At 36.9% G+C, this 20,009-nt stretch overlaps 1 protein-coding gene across 3 annotated transcripts; it reads left to right on the forward strand.

Moving 5' to 3' along the window:
* The first annotated feature begins 9,026 nt into the window (after positions 1-9,026).
* Positions 9,027-18,236, forward strand: LOC306847344 (guanine nucleotide-binding protein G(I)/G(S)/G(T) subunit beta-3-like). 3 transcript variants are annotated; one of them, XM_079381248.1, is made up of 9 exons: positions 9,027-9,595; positions 11,863-11,960; positions 12,080-12,225; positions 12,854-12,917; positions 13,196-13,352; positions 13,442-13,508; positions 14,622-14,823; positions 14,977-15,193; positions 16,441-18,236. In XM_079381248.1, the coding sequence occupies exons 2-9, from the start codon at positions 11,904-11,906 to the stop codon at positions 16,545-16,547; spliced, it is 1,017 nt and encodes a 338-aa protein (XP_079237374.1). In that variant the 5' UTR covers positions 9,027-9,595; positions 11,863-11,903; the 3' UTR covers positions 16,548-18,236. The 3 variants fall into 3 exon arrangements, with proteins under 3 accessions (XP_079237374.1, XP_079237375.1, XP_079237376.1); XM_079381249.1 differs by having other exon boundaries at positions 9,027-9,438; XM_079381250.1 differs by having other exon boundaries at positions 9,413-9,595; positions 11,870-11,960.
* Positions 18,237-20,009: the final 1,773 nt, after the last annotated feature.

Consider the following 20,009-nt stretch of genomic DNA (forward strand, 5'->3'; position numbering starts at 1 on the left):
GTGCTGACAACATTTATTAGTATTTTTTCCATATGGAAGTCAATGGGTACCGTTAACTGGTTACACATTCTTCAAAATATCTTTTTTTATGCTCAGAAGAAAGAAAATCAAACGTGTTTGCAACTATGGCCTCGTTTACACTTGCTGCTCAATTGCGATTTGTTGCCTATATTTCTCTGGCTGTCTGTTTACACGCTCTTTCAATTGTGACCCAAATCCGATTCATGTGTTTACACCTGCCATACCATCCGAAACATCCCGCATTGTCATTTATCGCCTCCACATGTCCATCAGCAAGGTTGATTATGAGATTAAAGTTTTCCTCTTTTCTTATGAATAATTAGGCTACTATATTAATAATCACAATATAGCTGTTTTTTATTTGATCTTTCCTATTATAAATAAGAATAGATGCAAAAACAACAACAAAAGCAGTAGCCTAGAAAGAAACAAATAATACATTACCTTTATAATTTTACATCTAAACAAAAGCATTCATATAGCCTATGAAAAACAAATAATCAAATGTAAAAATCACTTCAGTGTGTTCATTACGAATAAATTGATTATTAAAACTACAAAAGCAGTTCAATGAAGTGCTACGAGTGATCCCTCTTTTCTTTTATTGATAGATAGCATTGAGACAGACGGCCTATGCATGAATCATATAAAAGTTACACATCAGATGTTTTTCCCCATCAGTTCCCCAAGCGTACTGTATAATAATGTAATTCTGTGTATTTATTGTGATCGTGCGTATGTCAGTCAGCGCGAGAAGCGAGCGGAGAAAAGGTAATCCTCTCAGAAAATATACAATTAAAGATACTTTTAGATGTTTAATTACTATTTGGAGCATTGCTAAACGAGGGCTTAATGAACAAATTCAACATTTTTCACTTTATTTTTATTTATTTTTTGCCTGTAGCTCAAAATAGCCTGTGCGCATTTACACTAATTTTGCCAACATGGGTCCCATATAACGTCCTTAAACCACGGAGAAGTAACTTATATGAGGGTGAATAAATCATGACAGAATGTACATTTTTGGGTGAACTTTCTCTTTAATTACATAAATACTTGTTTCTTTTCATTTAGGGGTTTTGTGCACACATAATTTAACCTCTTAAAGGGTTACTCGACCCCAAAACGAACATTTTGTCATTAATCACTTACCCCCATGTCGTTCCAAACCCATAACGGCTTCGTTCATCTTTGGAACACAATTTAAGATATTTTGGATGAAAACCGGGAGGCTTGTGACTGTCCCATTGACTGCCAAACAACTAACACTGTCAAGGCCCAGAAAAATAGTCCATCTGCCATCAGTGGTTCAACCGTGATTTTAGGAAGCTATGAGAATACTTTTTGTACGCAAAGAAAACAAAAGTAACGACTTTATTCAACAATTCGTCTCCTCTGCGTCACCGTAGCGCCATTTTGGATAGTTCACCCAAAAATGAATTTTCTGTCATCATCGTGAGTTGAGCCAAACCTGAATGAGTTTCTTTCTTCTGTTGAAAAAAAGAAGATATTTTGAAGAATGTTGGTAACCAAACAGTTGACAACAGCCATTGACTTCCCCAGTATGGAAAAAAATACCATGGAAGTCAATGCCTACCACCAACTGTTTGGTTACCAACATTCTTCAAAATATCTTCTGTATGCAGTGTATTATTTGGTAAAAATTTAAATCTGATATTGATTTTAGTTGCTCATTTTGTGTCAGTTGCCCTGAAACTGTGGTGCATTTGTTTTGGCATTGCCCTTTTTTAAAAGATATTTGGCAAAATGTCTGTGATTTTTATTGTACAAAATATTGACAATCATTTTGTTTTGGAAATATATATTATTTGTATTTTGAGAATAGCAGAGAAAAACAGTCACGTTTACTTGATAAATCTTATTCTTTTACATGCAAAATTTCCTATTCACAAATGTAAGTTCTCCTGCAAAAAAAAATAAAATGTTTTTTTTCTTTTAGAAAGGAAATGGAGCATTATATTGAGACTATATGATTTTCTATGAAACAAAAGGCAATTAAAATGGTGAAAGTTTGTAAACGCTTTAATATTTTTTATATAAATCTGTATTAGTATACATATAATTGTTTATATAATGTTTGTTATATACATGTAATTTGTTCTTGTTAATAAAAAAAAAAAAAAGAGTCTATAGATATGTGCACAAGTGCGTAGTATTTCTTTACAAAGTGGCATCACCAACTACTGGCCTGGCATGCACATAGCGTTTTAGACATTTTCGCTGAGCCATGTGAATGAGGATCGTTTTGACAGCGTTGTCATCTGTTAAACTTTTAAAAAATGCAAAGGAAAAACATCTGTTTTTACATCATTGTCCTGTAAATGTTCCGTTCCGTCCTGAAAGTCTTTGAGTGAATCCAAAACATTTCAACCTGGGATGGTTGCAGTATAGGTCATAAACCCCACCTTCTCAAGTGAAAGTGTGACATACTCACATACTGGTGACCCATACTCGGAATTTGTGCTCTGCATTTAACTCATCCATAGTGCACACACACAGCAGTGAACACACACACCTTGAACACACACCCGGAGCAGTGGGCAGCCATTTATGCTGCGGCGCCCGGGGAGCAGTTGGGGGTTCGGTGCCTTGCTCAAGGGCACCTCAGTCGTGGTATTGAGGGTGGAGAGAGCGCTGGACATTCACTCCCCCCACCTACAATCCCTGCCAGACCTGAGACTCGAACCCGCAACCTTTTGATTACGAGTCCAACTTTCTAACCATTAGGCCACAACCTCCCAATCTAACAAATGGAACATGAGCCAAAGGAGCCAAACTAAAAAAAACAAATCTAATTACATTTCTTTATTTTTTTACAAAGATATTTTCCACCATTTTAGGTAGTTCTTCTTTTGTTTATATATGTTCAAATGTTCCTTTTTCTGATAAGTCTTACCACCCTGCTTAAAAAAAACAACAGAACCCTGCCCAAAACACAATAGACCCTTTTAGGGCCGACGTCACAATTACATCACAGCGCTAGCTGGAGGCAAAACAAAGCGAAAACTGGAGGCGGCCAATTCAAACCAGTGCAGATTCAGCTACATAAGGAGATTAAAACATCATCTTGTTGTGCTGTTGGGTGCCCGAATCGATGTTGTAGAGGCTCCAACTTGACATTTTAAGGCATACCTGATGCCACTGCCAGACAAAAAACTGACGACAGCTGTGGTGAAACGAGATAAAACGAGCGGACTGGACAGAAATGATTGTTAAAAAAGCTTGCATTTTCAGTGCACACTTCTTATCAGAAAAGGTTAAATAAAGTATTGTCTTTTGTTGTTATGGGCATGTCTAAAGATTTCTTATGCATCTCACTATGCCGTGTATGAAATAATGTCTGTGTGCATGTGTGTAAAACAACAAACTGACGATTATATGTAATTGTAATATACATTGTTGTGATTAATTGTGGCTTGGAATAATAACCCAGGTAGCCAACGCAATCAGGCCAATTGCGGCTGAGTGTCGGCTCACTCGGCTGTGTTCTGGCAGCGGCTCACCGAAAGTGAGCCACCTCTGGCCCAGTAATGGTTGCCAGATTTGGCTAGGCTTTGGATGTGCAGATCTGGCCCGATTTGCACTGAGACACGGCACATTTAGCCACATTCGGCCCGATTACGGACCATAAGGGCTGGTCTGATTTTGGCTGAAATATGGGCATGCAGACCCGGACCAGTTTAGGTTGAGTGCTGGGGGTTGCTCTACGTTTACAATGTGGTAAATAGTATGTAGCAGTGACACTTCAATTTAAACATAATCCCCCGGTTTCGCTGACAAGGCTTAAGCCTAGTCCTAGACTAAAATGTAAATCTGAACTGTTTCAACTGAAAGAAACTTGCACTGACTGATCTTAAAACATGTCAGTGCCTTTGTTTTGTCTTAAGATGCACACCAGTAATGCTATTTTCTAAGGAATGTTTATAAAAATTACTTAAATGTCCTAATTAAACTATGGCCTAATCCTGGTTTAGGCTAAACCCTGTCTATGAAACCGGGCCAATATCTTTTACCTGCCCATGTTATGTTATTTCTTAGTGTTTTTCTTTTTTTTTTAATTCCTATTAATATTTTTTCCTCTTTTTTTATTTAACTACAGTTGGAAATTAATGATTTAAATCATATAATGAAACAAGCTTAAAGTGGTTAAGGGAACTTTAACATTTTTTCTTTATGAGTTTCAAGACATGCACACTAGCTTTGACATCAAATGACAAAACCTGACAGGCTTTTTGTGCTGCTAATTTGCTGCTAAGAACTTGCTACCCTGGTGAGTAAACATTTGATAATCTAACATATAATATGATTTTAAACCGTTCTACACATATAATATCAAAGTAATGTTTATTTATAATGAAGCTATAATTGTGAGTTTGCTGACATAGTGCTAGAGTTGAGCTCCAACCATAATCAAACACACCTGATCCAGTTAATCAAGTTCTTCAGGATTACTAGAAGCTTCCAAGCAGGAGTTGGAGCTGGTTGGATCTAAACTGTGCAGAGCTGCAGCCCTCCAGGAACTGAGTTGGACATCACTAGTCTATAGTATTGCGACTGATCTTTCTTTTTTTCAATCAGTGCAAAGAAATGCTAGTACTGACAGTGCATCAAATGGAGAGATTGAAAAGTTCATCAAAAGCTGGCTGCTGCTCACTTTGGACAGAGATGGGGGAAGAAAAGAACGGGCCCAAAAGCAAACTAATTCTAATTCTAAGGTATGTTCCAAATGTTAACATTTACCAGAGTTACCATGTTTAAAATAAATTGTCATATCACTCAAGTTTTCGTTGTGTCATTTTTACTGGGGGGGGGGGGCACATATGAATGTTATGGGGTAATTCACGGGGTAGTTGGTGGGGATGCCATGAAAGGACACTGTACTTTTTTTTTTTTATTATTATTTTTTTTTATGACATTTTAAGGTCATGCGTTTTGTGGAAAAACTAATTATTCAAAGCTCTGTTTTCATAAAATAAAACAAATTTAATGCACACATTTTAGATGTTGTACTGAACACACAAAAAATGTTTTTAATTCTGTTTAAGAGGAGTAAGTGCAAGTATATTATTTAATTTAGCAAACAAGACTCAGACCAGTACCTGCTAAGTGTAGTATTTTTGGTGGCATGATTGTGGCCCAGTGCCGGTGGTGCCAGCCCAGTTTCAGTACCCAGACTCGGGCCAGTACTGGCTAAGCGTTTCACTTCTCGTCGGTGTGATTGTGGCCCAGTGTTCCCCATTTCTTCCTGCCTGCTGGACCTGGGCCATTATCGGGCCAAACCGTTTTGGCTACCTGGGAATGTAACCGGAGGGAATCCTGTCAGATCGTCCATCCTTTGAGTAAAAGCCTTTACAGGTCAGCCAATCTGGTTTCGTCCATTAAAGTTAACCTTTTCAAATAATAATCGCGGTCCTGGACATTGCATCTATACCTTACATATTCAGGTTAAATCTGAATTTCTCCAGTTATTATTAAAAAACAAGCAAAACAGACTTCCTAGCTAGCGTTAGCGATCAGGGGAATCTTTCTGCCTCCAGCTAAGCTCCGCCCACAGAAAAAAGTCACAATGTTTACTAACAGAAAAGGGTCTATAGAAAATGTAATGGATTTAATGATTATAATGGGAATTGTATTGGTTTTAATGGAAACTATAATGGTGTCTACTGGTATGTGATGGATTCTATTGGTGGGATGTTAAATCCTATTGGAAAAGTGGCCAAAACACACTACAAAAATGAATTTTGTAATGGTTTTACTGGCAAAAGCTACTGGTTTATAATGGTATTATAATGGAAAGCATTGGAATTTCTGTGATGGCTTCTATTGTTTGTTTGTTTTTAGCAGGGCATATTATTTAATGTATTATTGTAATTATGAACACACAGGTTTGAAGTGCAAAGTTTTACCGTTTACTGCACTTTTACATTTTGCACCTTTTTTTTTTTTTACATTCTATAATATCTTTACATTAAACCAGAATAGAATGAAGTCAGTGTCTGATTTAAAACTGATATTTCAATTCACATTTACTGTTGCTCTAAAATATGGCATATCATCACTGTTTCACCACAATTTAAATTATGATTAAAATGATACAGAATGTTATAATATACACTCACCTAAAGGATTATTAGGAACACCTGTTCAATTTCTCATTAATGCAATTATCTAATCAACCAATCACATGGCAGTTGCTTCAATGCATTTAGGGGTGTGGTCCTGGTCAAGACAATCTCCTGAACTCCAAACTGAATGTCAGAATGGGAAAGAAAGGTGATTTAAGCAATTTTGAGCGTGGCATGGTTGTTGGTGCCAGACGGGCCGGTCTGAGTATTTCACAATCTGCTCAGTTTCTGGGATTTTCACGCACAACCATTTCTAGGGTTTACAAGGAATGGTGTGAAAAGGGAAAAACATCCAGTATGCGGCAGTCCTGTGGGTGAAAATGCCTTGTTGATCCTAGAGGTCAGAGGAGAATGGGCCGACTGATTCAAGCTGATAGAAGAGCAACTTTGACTGAAATAACCACTCGTTACAACCGAGGTATGCAGCAAAGCATTTGTGAAGCCACAACACGCACAACCTTGAGGCGGATGGGCTACAACAGCAGAAGACCCCACCGGGTACCACTCATCTCCACTACAAATAGGAAAATGAGGCTACAATTTGCACAAGCTCACCAAAATTGGACGGTTGAAGACTGGAAAAATGTTGCCTGGTCTGATGAGTCTAGATTTCTGTTGAGACATTCAGATGGTAGAGTCAGAATTTGGCGTAAACAGAATGAGAACATGGATCCATCATGCCTTGTTACCACTGTGCAGGCTGGTGGTGGTGGTGTAATGGTGTGGGGGATGTTTTCTTGGCACACTTTAGGCCCCTTAGTGCCAATTGGGCATCGTTTAAATGCCACGGCCTACCTGAGCATTGTTTCTGACCATGTCCATCCCTTTATGACCACCATGTACCCATCCTCTGATAGCTACTTCCAGCAGGATAATGCACCATGTCACAAAGCTCGAATCATTTCAAATTGGTTTCTTGAACATGACAATGAGTTCACTGTACTAAAATGGCCCCCACAGTCACCAGATCTCAACCCAATAGAGCATCTTTGGGATGTGGTGGAACGGGAGCTTCGTGCCCTGGATGTGCATCCCACAAATCTCCATCAACTGCAAGATGCTATCCTAACAATATGGGCCAACATTTCTAAAGAATGCTTTCAGCACCTTGTTGAATCAATGCCACGTAGAATTAAGGCAGTTCTGAAGGCGAAAGGGGGTCAAACACAGTATTAGTATGGTGTTCCTAATAATCCTTTAGGTGAGTCTATATGTTTATATAAAACATTGCAAGGTAATATATAGCCTGATCGTTGTGAGGTCGATAAGAGAGTCTTGCTGGGATCAAAATAATTCAAAAAGCATTTCTTGTGACAAAAATTCCTCCACAGCCACGGAAAACACTCAATCCTGTTTCCTGTGTCTATAGAAGTTCAGGACAAACTTATTATTAACGCCAAAGTGAACAAAATGACTGAATGAAAACAAATGCTGTCATGTCAACGCCTGAAGGTTCCTCTGTTCTCCAGCAGAGGTCTCTCTGCCCATTACATCCATGCTAACAGTCCCTCGAGCAGGGAATTAAAAATATATACTTTATTATCTGTTTGATCACATCAGTTATGAGTTCATTTCTGGTACATAGCATGTAATGCAAGTGTATAGGTATAACAATATAAAAAAAGTTTTTTTTTTTTTTTTGTCTGTGCATGCTCCTGTATCATAAATTTCCTAGAGTGATGGTAAATATGCAGATAAATTAAGTAGCAATGGTAAATTCACAGCACATGCCACTGACAAGAAGTACTGCAGTGTTATTAAGCTGAAGATTGTTCTCTATGTTCTCCACCTACTTCTGTTTTCTGACTCATCTTTATTATCGAGGCAGCCTACAATGGAACAGTCACAGGAGACCTTTTGTGGGTGGTGTGACCTAGTGGTTAAAGATCCAGTAATTTAAAGGTTGGCAGCTTAAATCCCAGAGGGGGTGTTTCACAAAAATGGTTCATTATAATGTCAGGTTCCTCTATGTGAACTGTAATAAATGTACTGTAAATCAAAAAAAGTGCACAGCATTACTAACCAGCACTATTCTGAAGAGATAAAGCAGATCCCTGAGGTGCATTTGTGTTATTATTCACCAGCAATCCCTGACACAGTTTCCAGGAGCGTCATGAGGTCATACCTGTCGGCTAATTAGCACAGGAAGGTCACTAATTAAAGCTGGTAAATCTTTCTCAAGTGGGGGCTCAGTCAAGCTAGAGTTACGGTTACGAGGCCATTCAGTTTACATCATTTTATTTATGGGTGTCTTTACCTACAGTCTTGTGAAAATAAACTTTCACACCCTCACTGTTTACTGTATACATCTATTTAGGAATAAATATAATTTCCACATATTGTGCTTGATAAAATCCAGTAGTGGAAATTACATTTTAAATAAAATAGCTTACTTACAGAAGCTAATTTTAGCTAGCATTATAAATAAACACAATTAAATAATATTTTCACACATTTCTCGTTTCACACACTTCTGAATGCTATTGAACTAAAAATAAAACTTCACAAAGACCATTGTCATTATTCTTTTTATTTTTTTTCTTTGCATTTGACTCTCCTCAAAGTTGGGAAATGCAAGATGATATGTAAGATATGAGAAAATCTCTGCCTTACTGTCATAACTTTCATCAGTTTCCTCACTTTCCTTCCTCCGTTGCTCTTTGTGTCACCCGTGATGTCTCCTCCACGGATTCACCTGCTCTAATTCCTTAAAGGGATTGCCGATTCCTCGGATATCCACTTAGGACCTGATTAGACGAGCTCAACTCGTTAGCTCTGCCAAACCAATTCAAACCCCTCAACCCCAAAGCCAAAGAACTGGCCCCCACCTATCAAGCATTCACCAAAATAAATAATGATGCCTTTTAGAAGCGACAGGTCAAGTGTTAACATCACTCACATGTGGTAAAACAAGTGGAAAATGCTTTAAATGCCCATATTACTCCAAGATGGTTGTTAGAACCAATGCTTAGAAGTTCATGATAACATGTTCTTCAGGAATCAACCATATTTTTGTTCACGCCACACCCTGTCCATCACTTCCCCTGTCCTCTGCTTTCTGCGCTCACTCTTGCCTTGTCTTTCGACCCCAACCTGATTTTCCATTCCAATCGGTTTACCTGTTCCTCGCCCTCCCCTTTCCCTCTCTCTTTCTCACCCTTTCTGTGCCCATCTTTGGTCTTATCCTTTCATCCCTGATCTCCTTCATCCCCTCCAATCCTCATCTGTTCCCCTTTCGCAGACGGGGAAGACAAAGAGATTTTTTCCACAGGTAAGTTGCATCCAGTCTGTTGGAGGAACCTGTGGGAGGCACAGAGAGAGAGAGACGATTGAAGAGCTGTCCTGTGGACTAAGCAAAATAGATACTGGTACAGAGAAAGAGACTTTGGAGTAATAGAGACGAAAATAAGCATTCTTTGGGTAGAAAGGTGAGTTTGGTTATTGATTAGTTTGCAGAAGAAAAATCGTGCAATGATGCAATGCACTGCAAACAGCGAACCTTGTGCATTGATACGCTATATCCTTAAAACATAATTTTTTCAAATTTAGTATGCACTTTTTTATTTGATTTCCTGGAAATAGTTCCTGGAACACAGTATCACGAAAGGTTAATCTGCAACTTTAATAATGCTTAAAATGACATTGGGATGTTAATGTTGGTATTTCGACCATCAAAAACTGCATGAAGCAATTTCAAGAGGAATTTATGGTTACAATAACATTTTTTAGCTGTTACAGTGATGCATTCCTGTACAATGGAACACTTTGTGTAGAAACAATTCTTACTCAAATCGATAGTAAATTTTACAAATAATTTCAAAGAAACTGCAAGTAAATTTAACATGAAATTTTGAAATAGGAAACGGTTATAATATTTAACTAAAACCATAAAAATCATTTTTGTTGCTTGAAATAACAACAAAAAACAAGTATTTTATTTCAGCTCGTAAACAAGGCAACATTTCTCATTATTATTTAGTTTAACTTAATATGCAAAAGTAACTAAAACTGAAATAAATTAACTTGAAAGTAGAAAATATATTTTTAAAAATCTAATTTAAAATATTAACAAAAACTATAATAGTATCTAAATGATACTGAAAAGACTGACATTTTTTCTTGTACTCCATTAATCTCCAAACTTCGAGAGAAAAAAATGACAGTGTTGTTTATTGTTTCTGAACAGATCATAATGTTGCAACTTGCAAAGTTTGCACATTTGGCTCTTAGCAGGATTAACCTAATGCTAAAGCTACACTTAAGCAAGTAATCAAACAGATTTGAGAAGTTTTGAGATTCATCAGGTCTCATTTCATCTAGTACCGTTTACAATCCATCACATACATATGGAAGATCACAGCTGGCATCCCCAAGACTTCCAATTTTCCTTGTGTTTTGTCTTTGATCTCCTCACCCCAGGTCCCACCTGATCCCGTAGTAAAGAGCAGTCAGTAATCGGATGACAGGATATTTAATAAGCCACCCCTGACAGCTCCTGCAGGGGCTTAGACCTTTCTTCTAGCCCTCCTCGACATCAATAAAACAACAGCTGAACACAGAGTAATCTTCTAACTATTATTATTATAACATAGAATTTGACCATCAGCAGCACAATGCAAGACTCATTTTTGCAGATCTCAGTTTCTAGCAGTAGCCCCTACTTAACCCTCAGTTAAGTTCATTAGGATCTCTGTTGCATGACAAGGCTGATAATTCCTCGTCATCTCCTCTGGCCTCCTACAGAGAGGCAAATTCATATGGTGGTAGACTAGCAACAAATATTTTTATAGCAAGTTGCGAAATATTTAAAATCTTTTACTTTAAGCACATTACAGATCTCAGGCATTTGATTAAACATTCAATTACAGATGACCAAGTCTTTACCATGTTCCACATGACAGTTTTGCACTTTTTTTATTTTGCCTTGTTCGTAAATTCCACATATATTTTACTTTCTAATATAAAGGAACGGCTGGAATAGAACTGAAGGATTGATTTAGTAGTTTGGGACTGTTTTTGATTAATATATATTTTGTTCTTATTAGGATTTGAAATGTACAATTTGAATTTTAAATAACAGATTCACAGTATTATTAGCATTTGCTAGCTGGTATTACTAAACTCATGCTGAACTCAAATGACAGTTGATTTTTTTTGCATGCAATTCTGTATTCAGTGTTACTGTCTGGCAGGTATGAAGAACTTGCTTTTTGAAATAATACATGCAAAGTTTAGGTTTTAAGAGGTTTTGCGTCAAAAATTAAAGTCAAGTTTCAATATTTGTCAATACTACATCAAATCATAAGTCTTCAATATTATTAAATCGCTTCCACATTTCTGATGCTGTAATCAGGGTTGCCAGGTCTCTGAAACAAAACCACCTCAATTGCTACCCAAAAATAGTCCAATTGTACTATTTTAATTTTTTTTTCTCTCTATCGAAATTTAAGGGTATTCCACATTTCTGGGGGGTCGGGGACTGAAAAAAATAAAAACAACCCACAGCAACAGTGTAAAAGTAGCACAATTCTGCAGGAAAACCATGGACTTGGCAACACTGGCTGTAATAGTCACAACCAAGGCTTAGTTCAATCTTAGTCATGTTATTTATATATATATATATAGATTAAATATAAGTTCATTTTAAAGCAGAATATTTCATTTTGATTCAATTTTTATTTTTAATTTCTGATAGCTTTCAGCTTGTGTTGGTAAGAACCCCGATCAACAGCAGCCATGGGTGAAATGGAGCAGATGAAAAAGGAGGCCGAAGCCCTGAAGACACAGATCGAGGTGAGACTGCTGTAAAGTTCTTGATGAAGAACATAGTTATAAGATCAAATGCACATTAATCTCTAGCTGTTCACAGCAATTAACAAAATGCTAATATAACATATTTGTTCCCCTACTAGACGGCTCGTAAAGCAGTAAATGACACAGACATGGCCTCCGCCGCTTCTGGCATTGCTCCGGCTCCTCGGGTCCAACTCAAGACCAGGAAGACCCTCAAAGGCCATCTGGCCAAAATCTATGCCATGCACTGGAGTACAGACAACAGGTGAGAACACCAGTACGGGTCAAATCAAATCATTAGGTATGCTGGGTTATACTGCACTGAAATATTTGCAGTAATTTAAAGAAATAAAAAATTATAGAAAGGGAATTATAATGGTTTACCTGTTGATGTCACTTGATCTGCTTAAGCAGGTTAATAGCTCTCACATGGAAGTCAACTGCACTTTGTGGTCACCTTGAATTAGCTAATTCTTAGTTAGATCAATTATCAGGGTCAGTGGCCTGAAACAGACTGAAGCGTCACTATATTCAAGAAACTGCATTGACAGCAAAAACGAATAGCTCTCAAAACATTCATATGCTTTTGGAATCCATTAGAAATTAAAAGGGTTTATAAAAATACACTAGTTCAAGTTTTGCTACAGTCTAAAAAAAACTCAAAAACTAAAATTGAACTAGCTTACACATGTTTTCAAGGCTGCTATCCCAACTTTTACAAACCAAACATAACAAAATATGGAATAAATGCACTCTAAAGTTCTGTGTACATTAAATCATTGTTTGTGAGATTTCAAACCTTATAAAATTGAATAAGGGGTGAAATATTTGAAATGGTCCATCCTGTTGTCTTACCAGCCTTTCTTTGCTCTCTCTTTCATTGGTGTCTTTAGGCTAATGGTCAGTGCATCACAGGACGGCAAACTTCTCATCTGGGATTCTCACTCTGGAAATAAGGTAAGTGTGACTGACTCAAATAATATGGGAATCGTATAGAAATATTGGGAATATATTTAAGCTATAAATCAGCTGGGTATCTATTAATATTTTGCACTTATACAGCTGTTGCCTACTCTTCTGTTCTCATCTTAAAAAATAAATGTTGCCATTTTTAAATATCCTATATTTGAAACATCTTTGAAATGATTACATTTATAGTGCAAAAATGACACTACCTTTAACTTTAAATCAGAATGTCTTCAAGGAAAAGTGATAAGATTTTCCTCTTTCTATAGGTCAATGCTATTCCCCTCAAGTCCTCATGGGTGATGACCTGTGCATATGCTCCTTCTGGAAACCTTGTGGCCAGTGGAGGTCTCGACAACATGTGTACGGTCTACAACTTGAAGACACCCGTAATAAAGACGGTGAAAGAATTGGATGCTCACACAGGTATATAAGTACATAAGTCAGCCAAGAATCTTTACTTTCTTGCATGTTACTTGTAAGTAAGTGTTAGTTATGTTATCTATTTTCCATAGGTTACTTGTCCTGTGCACGCTTCCTCAGTGACACCGAGATTCTAACCGCATCTGGTGATACTACATGGTTTGTGCATGTAGCTTTTACATTTAAAGGGATAGTTCACCCAAATATAACATTTCATTAATGGGTGTTATTGAACACAATTTTCATATATAGTTTATATATAATAAAATTATGGCAACAAAAAAGCACCATGAAAGTACAATAAAAGTCATCCATATGACGCTATGTAATGTTATTTCTGACGTCACACAGTAGCTTAATGTGAGAACTCAAGTTGACTGACGTCTCAACTCTTCTTGTATGTTAGTTATGTATGATTTAGCTGACTGATCAGACTGATTCAGTTCTTGAGTTCAACTCACTGTTCAACACACGGTCACAGCACTTAACCAAAGAAATTTCAATGAAATGTAAATTTCAGTCTTTTGCACGCAGAAACCTATTATGCAATCTCAAAACACTAGGAATACAGCACTTTAATAGTCATTTTCGAGACTTTACATTTCTTCTTTTTAAAGTGTTTTTTTTTTCTTCATTGTAATTGCAACTATTTTGTACAAAAATTTGTTTAATGCAAAAACAATTTTTGAAACGACCTGAGGGTGAATCAATGATGACAGAATTTTCATTTTCAATTTTCAGGTTTTTTTTTTTTTTTGGTGAACCATCCCTTCTATCAGAACTGAATCATGAAAATTGTAGCAGCTAGAAATTGAAAGCTAAAATAAATGACAAATAGTTATAAGGCTATGTTTTCAATATACCATACTATTCATCAAGTATATAGTTTGCATGCTATATTTACCAAAACATGCATATAATAATGCCTACTATTTAACTTTCTGTTTTTAAAAAGCAGTAGGCAGTGCAATGCAGCTTCAACTTCAAAATGCTAGTTAAATGGTGCCATTCTCATCTCACAAAGTCTAGTTAGGCTATAAATTTATCAAGCACCACCACTTTTGCTCATAGGTAAGGTTAAAGTTTTTTCACAATGCTATGCAACTTGTTGAGGAGAGTAGTGATTTTACTCTCTAGGAAAAATCTCATAAACGTACATTAAGGGCCCCCAGCAACATCTAGGCACATGCACCCACCTATAGAAACCAATCAGAAAGCACCATTCACATACTTGTTAGAGTTTTGTTCATCTCACTCCCATTTTTCTTCCAGTGCATTGTGGGATTTGGAGACTGGAAAGCAGAAGACGGTTTTCCTGAACCATGTTGGCGACTGCATGTGTCTGTCTCTGTCTCCGGACATGAACTCCTTTGTTTCCGGTGCTTGCGACTCTCTGGCCAAGCTGTGGGACATCAGGGATGGCCAGTGCAAGCAAACCTTCCAGGGTCACACGAGTGACATCAATGCCATTTCAGTGAGTTAAACATGAAATGTTTGATCCAGTATCGGGAAAATTCAGAAATGAAGCCAACCTTCAAACAATTTCAAAGACTTGAGTCTTTCCAATTTAATTTAGGAGCAAAGCACATAAATGGAAACTGATTCACCAAACTTCCTCTCTCTTCAGTTCTTCCCTAGTGGCAATGCAATTATCACAGGCTCTGATGACTGTGCATGCAAAATGTATGATCTTCGTGCCGATCAAGAAGTGATCGGTTACCAGGATGCCGCCCTGAACAGCGGCGTAACATCACTGGCTCTATCCATGTCTGGCCGCCTCATCTTTGCTGGCTACGACGACTTCAACTGCAATATTTGGGACTCGCTAAAGGGCGAAAAAGTGGGTAAGTTGAAAGAAAGGAGTGATTTATTAACCCTGATTAAGGAGGAACAAAGTCAGTCTTGGCAGCTATTTTCTATGTAGACAATTTCTGAGTATTAAAACCCTTTTCTAGCAGGGACGTGATGCTGTGTTGGTGTTAGTCGAGGAAGTCTTTTACTTAAGGAACAGTTCATTCAAAAATGAAAATTTGCCGAAAACGTACTCAACCTCAGGCCATCCAAGATGTAAATGATTTTTTTATCAAAAGAGATTGAGAAATGTAGCATTACATCACTTGCTCACCAATGGATCCTCTGCAGTGAATGGGTGCCGTCAGAACGAGAGTCCAAACAGCTGATAAAAACATCACAATCATCCGCAAGTAATCCACACCACTCCACTCAATCAATTAACATATTGTGAAGTGAAAATCTATGTTTATAATAAAAAATCCATCATAAGGTAATTTTAACTGCTAACATTTGCTAAAATACAAGTCCTCTTGCCATAATATTGCTTTCTCCAGTGAAAAAGTCATCTAGTATGAATCAGGAGAGAAACATGCACAGATCAAGCACCATTTACAAGAAAAAACAGTCCAAAATAGTTCTAATAGGCCAAAATATGTGTGTGGATTTTGATGTGAGAGGACAACAGGAGATGAACCTTTTCACTGGTGGAAATGTTATTATGGATTCGTTTGGTCAGAAGCAACATTTGAAGTTGAAATGCCTTAATAATAGCTTTGTTTCTTAAAACAAACAAACAAACTTGTTTCTCTTTGTTTAAGCTAACTGAGACTTGTTATAGCACTTGCATATCATTGCTCTTTTGTTGATTTTGATTGCTTTTGTAAGTCGCGCTGGATAAAAGCGTCTGCTAAATGTAAATGTTTCTAACAAACACTTCACAAAATGTTAACTGATGGACTGGAGTCGTGTGGATTACTTTTAATGATGCTTTTATGAACTCTCATTCTGACGGCACCCATTCACTGCAAAGGATCAATCAAAAAATTCATCACTGGATCATTTCAGTTTGTTTAAACCCTGTGAGCTTCCATTCATCAACATCTCAACATCTAATCAACAACGCATGCATTGAATCTTTTCTCTTTTTCGATATGCCATTACACTCAGCTGTTCGTCACAATACAAAAGATCTGTCTGTACTTCCATTTCAATGCAAATTAAATAAATGTGCATGAAGAGCAAAGTCCTGTTAAATTCATGTTCTCACTCACTCATTCACTTCCTTCTTGTCCTGTAGGTGTGTTGTCTGGCCATGACAACAGGGTGAGCTGCACTGGAGTACCACCAGATGGCATGTGTGTTTGCACTGGCTCATGGGACAGCTTCTTGAAGATTTGGAACTGAGTTGGACCCTGAAAGAAGATGAGATGAGAATAAGAAGAAGGAGAATGAAATAAAGGTTTAGAGAGAGGATGAGAAATTGATTTCTCAGCAACAAAGTATCTCACACACACACACACACACAAACAAACACACAAGGTCCTCCTGCATGTGTGGAATTTCTGAAAGACTGGATTTCATTAGAATATATAATATGCAATATTTATTCATTAATGTTATCATAACATGACAATCTCATAACAACGATTCTTTGACTTGAAATTATAGTGATTTTGGCAGCATAAAAATGAGGAAAATAAATAATCATTTAAGAACTTAAAATACAGTATTATATATTTTTGTCCATTAAAAATCCTTATCATTAGTTGAAAGTTTGGATGAATATTTTTATTTATTAGAAATGGTGATAGAATGCAGAAGAAACTCTACAGTGACTTTTTTCCCCAACAACCACACTGACGGTCTGAGATCTGATATTATGGCTCTTTGATGATGCTGACATGCAGATGTATTTTAATAAATTTCTATCAAACTTCCTAAAGCCCTAAAATGGCATGTTATGCTAAAAGATCAAATGTCTGTATTTACTTCTTTCATCTTTTTGTAGGACTTTTACACACAAGGCAGTTCCTCTTAAATATTGCAGTGGTTATTTGAATACCTTTCTAATAAACATAGTGTTCTGCATTAAACTATATTTTAATGTCTGCTGTGTGTGTCTGTTAAGTTGTGTGCTTTATAATTGTAGGGCATTTGAAATAATAATATAATTTGAAACAGTGTTGATCTTTGAACTATTACTTTTTAACAGTGAATTTATAAGAGAAATAAATATTATTGGAAAATAAATCTATTGTCTAAAATGCAAATTAGGTCACAAAACTGTGCTTTTGAAAAGTTTAACAGCAGAATACATTTAAAATAGGAAGAAACCAAGAAGCTTGAAGCTATATTGCTATAAAATGTCAGCCCAGGCGAAGTGTCTATGACTGTTTAGTCATCCAGGTCAGAATTTATGTTCATGGTAATTTACTAAACAAGTCTCTTAAATCAGATGCTTTTAGTTCTGTTGTGAAATCACATTGCAAACCTAATTGCTTTAAGTATATAATAACCTCTTGCAATCTCAGTCACCTTGAGAAAGTAGATTTTTTTTTTTCTTTCACTTAAGAAGGACGTGAGACTTACTCTAATCCACTTTCAATAGAGTTTTTCCCAGAGAAACGTCAGCAGACAAGTAATTTACTAAAGTTCCTATTCTAGATTAAGTCTGTAGATTAAGATTAAGTTCCTATTCTAGACTAATTCTAGATTCTGATGACTCTGCTTTGGCTGTGAGACTTAATATATGACAAAACAAAAAATAAAGTTTAAGAGCAATATGCATTGTAAAAAGTGCATTACAAAACAAACTGTACTGAACAACAGCTTTCTGTAAATCCTTACATTGTATATGCATATGTGCATCTCAAAAATTTTGAATATTGTGAAAAGGTTTTTTTTCTTGTAATTTATTTCAAAAAGTGAAACTTTCATATATTTTAGATTCATTACATGTAATGTAAAACATTTCAAAAGTGTTTTTGTTTTAATTTTGATGATTAGAGCTTACAGCTCATGAAAGTCAAAAATCAGTATCTCAAAATATTAGAATATTTACATTTGAGTTTCAATAAATGACCATCCCTACAGAATAAATTCTGGGCATCTCTTGTTCTTTGAAACCACAATAATGGGGAAGACTGCTGACTTGGCAATGATCCAGAAGACGAACAATGACGTCCTCCACAAAGAGGTTAAGTCACAGAGGGTCATTAATGAAAGGGCTGGCTGTTCAAGGAGTGCTGTATCAAAGCATATTAAATGTAAAGTTGATTGGAAGGAAGAATTTGGGTAGAAAAAGGTGCACAAGCAACAGGGATGGCCGCAAGCTTGAGAATACGGTCAAGCAAAGCTGATTCAAACACTTGGGAGAGCTTCACAAGGAGTGGATTGAAGCTGGAGTCAGTGCATCAAGAGTCTCCACGCTCAGACGTCTTCAGGAAAAGGGCTACCAAGCCACTTCTGAAACAGAAACATCGTCAGAAGCATCTTACCTGGGCTGTGGAGAAAAAGAACTGGACTGTTGCTCAGTGGTCCAAAGTCCTCTTTTCAAATAAAAGTCCATTTTGCTTTTCATTTGGAAATCAAGGTCCCAGAGTCTAGTGGAGAGGCACAGAATCCATGCTGCTTGAAGTCCAGTGTGAAGTTTCCACAGTCAGTGATGATTTGGGCTGCCATGTCATCTGCTGGTGTTGGTCCACTGTTTTTTCTGAAGTCCACAGTCAACGCAGCCGTCTACCAGGAAATTTTAGAGCACTTCATGCTTCCTTCTGCTAACAAGCTTTATGGAGATGCTGATTTCATTTTCCAGCAGGACTTGGCACCTGCCCACACTGCCAAAGCTACCAAAAGCTGGTTCAGCAAACTCGCCTGACCTGAACCCCATAGAGAATCTATGGGGTATTGTCAAGAGGAAGATGAGACACCAGACCCAACAATGCAGATGACCCGAAGGCCGCTATCAAAGCAACCTGGGCTTCCATTACACCTGAGCAGGGCCACAAACTGATCACCTCCATGACACGCCGAATTGAGGCAGTAATTAAAGCAAAAGGAGGCCCAACCAAGTATTGAGTACATAGAAATTAACATACTTTTCAGAAGCCTGACATCTCTGTTTAAAATATCCTTTTTTTATTTATCTTATGTAATATTCTAATTTTCTGAGACACTGAATTTTGGGTTTTCATTATCTGTAAGACGTAATCATCAAAATTTCAAGAAATAAAGGCTTGAAATATTTCACTCTATGTGTGTTCACTCTTTCTGAAATGAGTGACAAAAAATATTGACCTTTTTCACGATATTCAAATAATGTACCTGTAAATAATTATTTAATATAAAAAATAATTATATGGACTTGATTTCATATCAAGGGAAAGCGGTTTACTTTAAATTGTCATTAAAAATGTAAACAAATAAATAAATAAAGGATATTCTGCAAAGGCCACTTACCATGTGAACCGTTTGGTATAAAAGGTCAGATTACTTGCTACAGGTGAAGTACAGAATGTTCTTTGGAACATTCTCAAATCATGCTGGATAACACAGATAATGTCATTTGACAAGCAATTTCGCACACTTTTGGGCCTCATTGAGTCCTTCTATGTAGCTTACAGTAAACAGATTTCAGGAACTTTGACTGCTCAGTATTCCTAACGTTTAGCTCAAGAAAATTAATTCTTGTTATGAAACAAGCTTACATTCAATTGAGTTATTTCCTAGCGAAAGCGGAGTGCTTGGTCGTTCATTAGAAGAGGCCTTACCTCATGAATATTAATTAGAAGAGGCCTTACCTCATGAATATTAATTAGAACGTCCTGACGTTTCTTGCAATCTTCCAATGCCAAAGCGCTTCCTCAT

This window comes from Barbus barbus (genome assembly GCF_936440315.1).
Source record: "Barbus barbus genome assembly, chromosome: 27".
In the NCBI taxonomy this organism is placed as follows: Eukaryota; Metazoa; Chordata; class Actinopteri; order Cypriniformes; family Cyprinidae; genus Barbus; species Barbus barbus.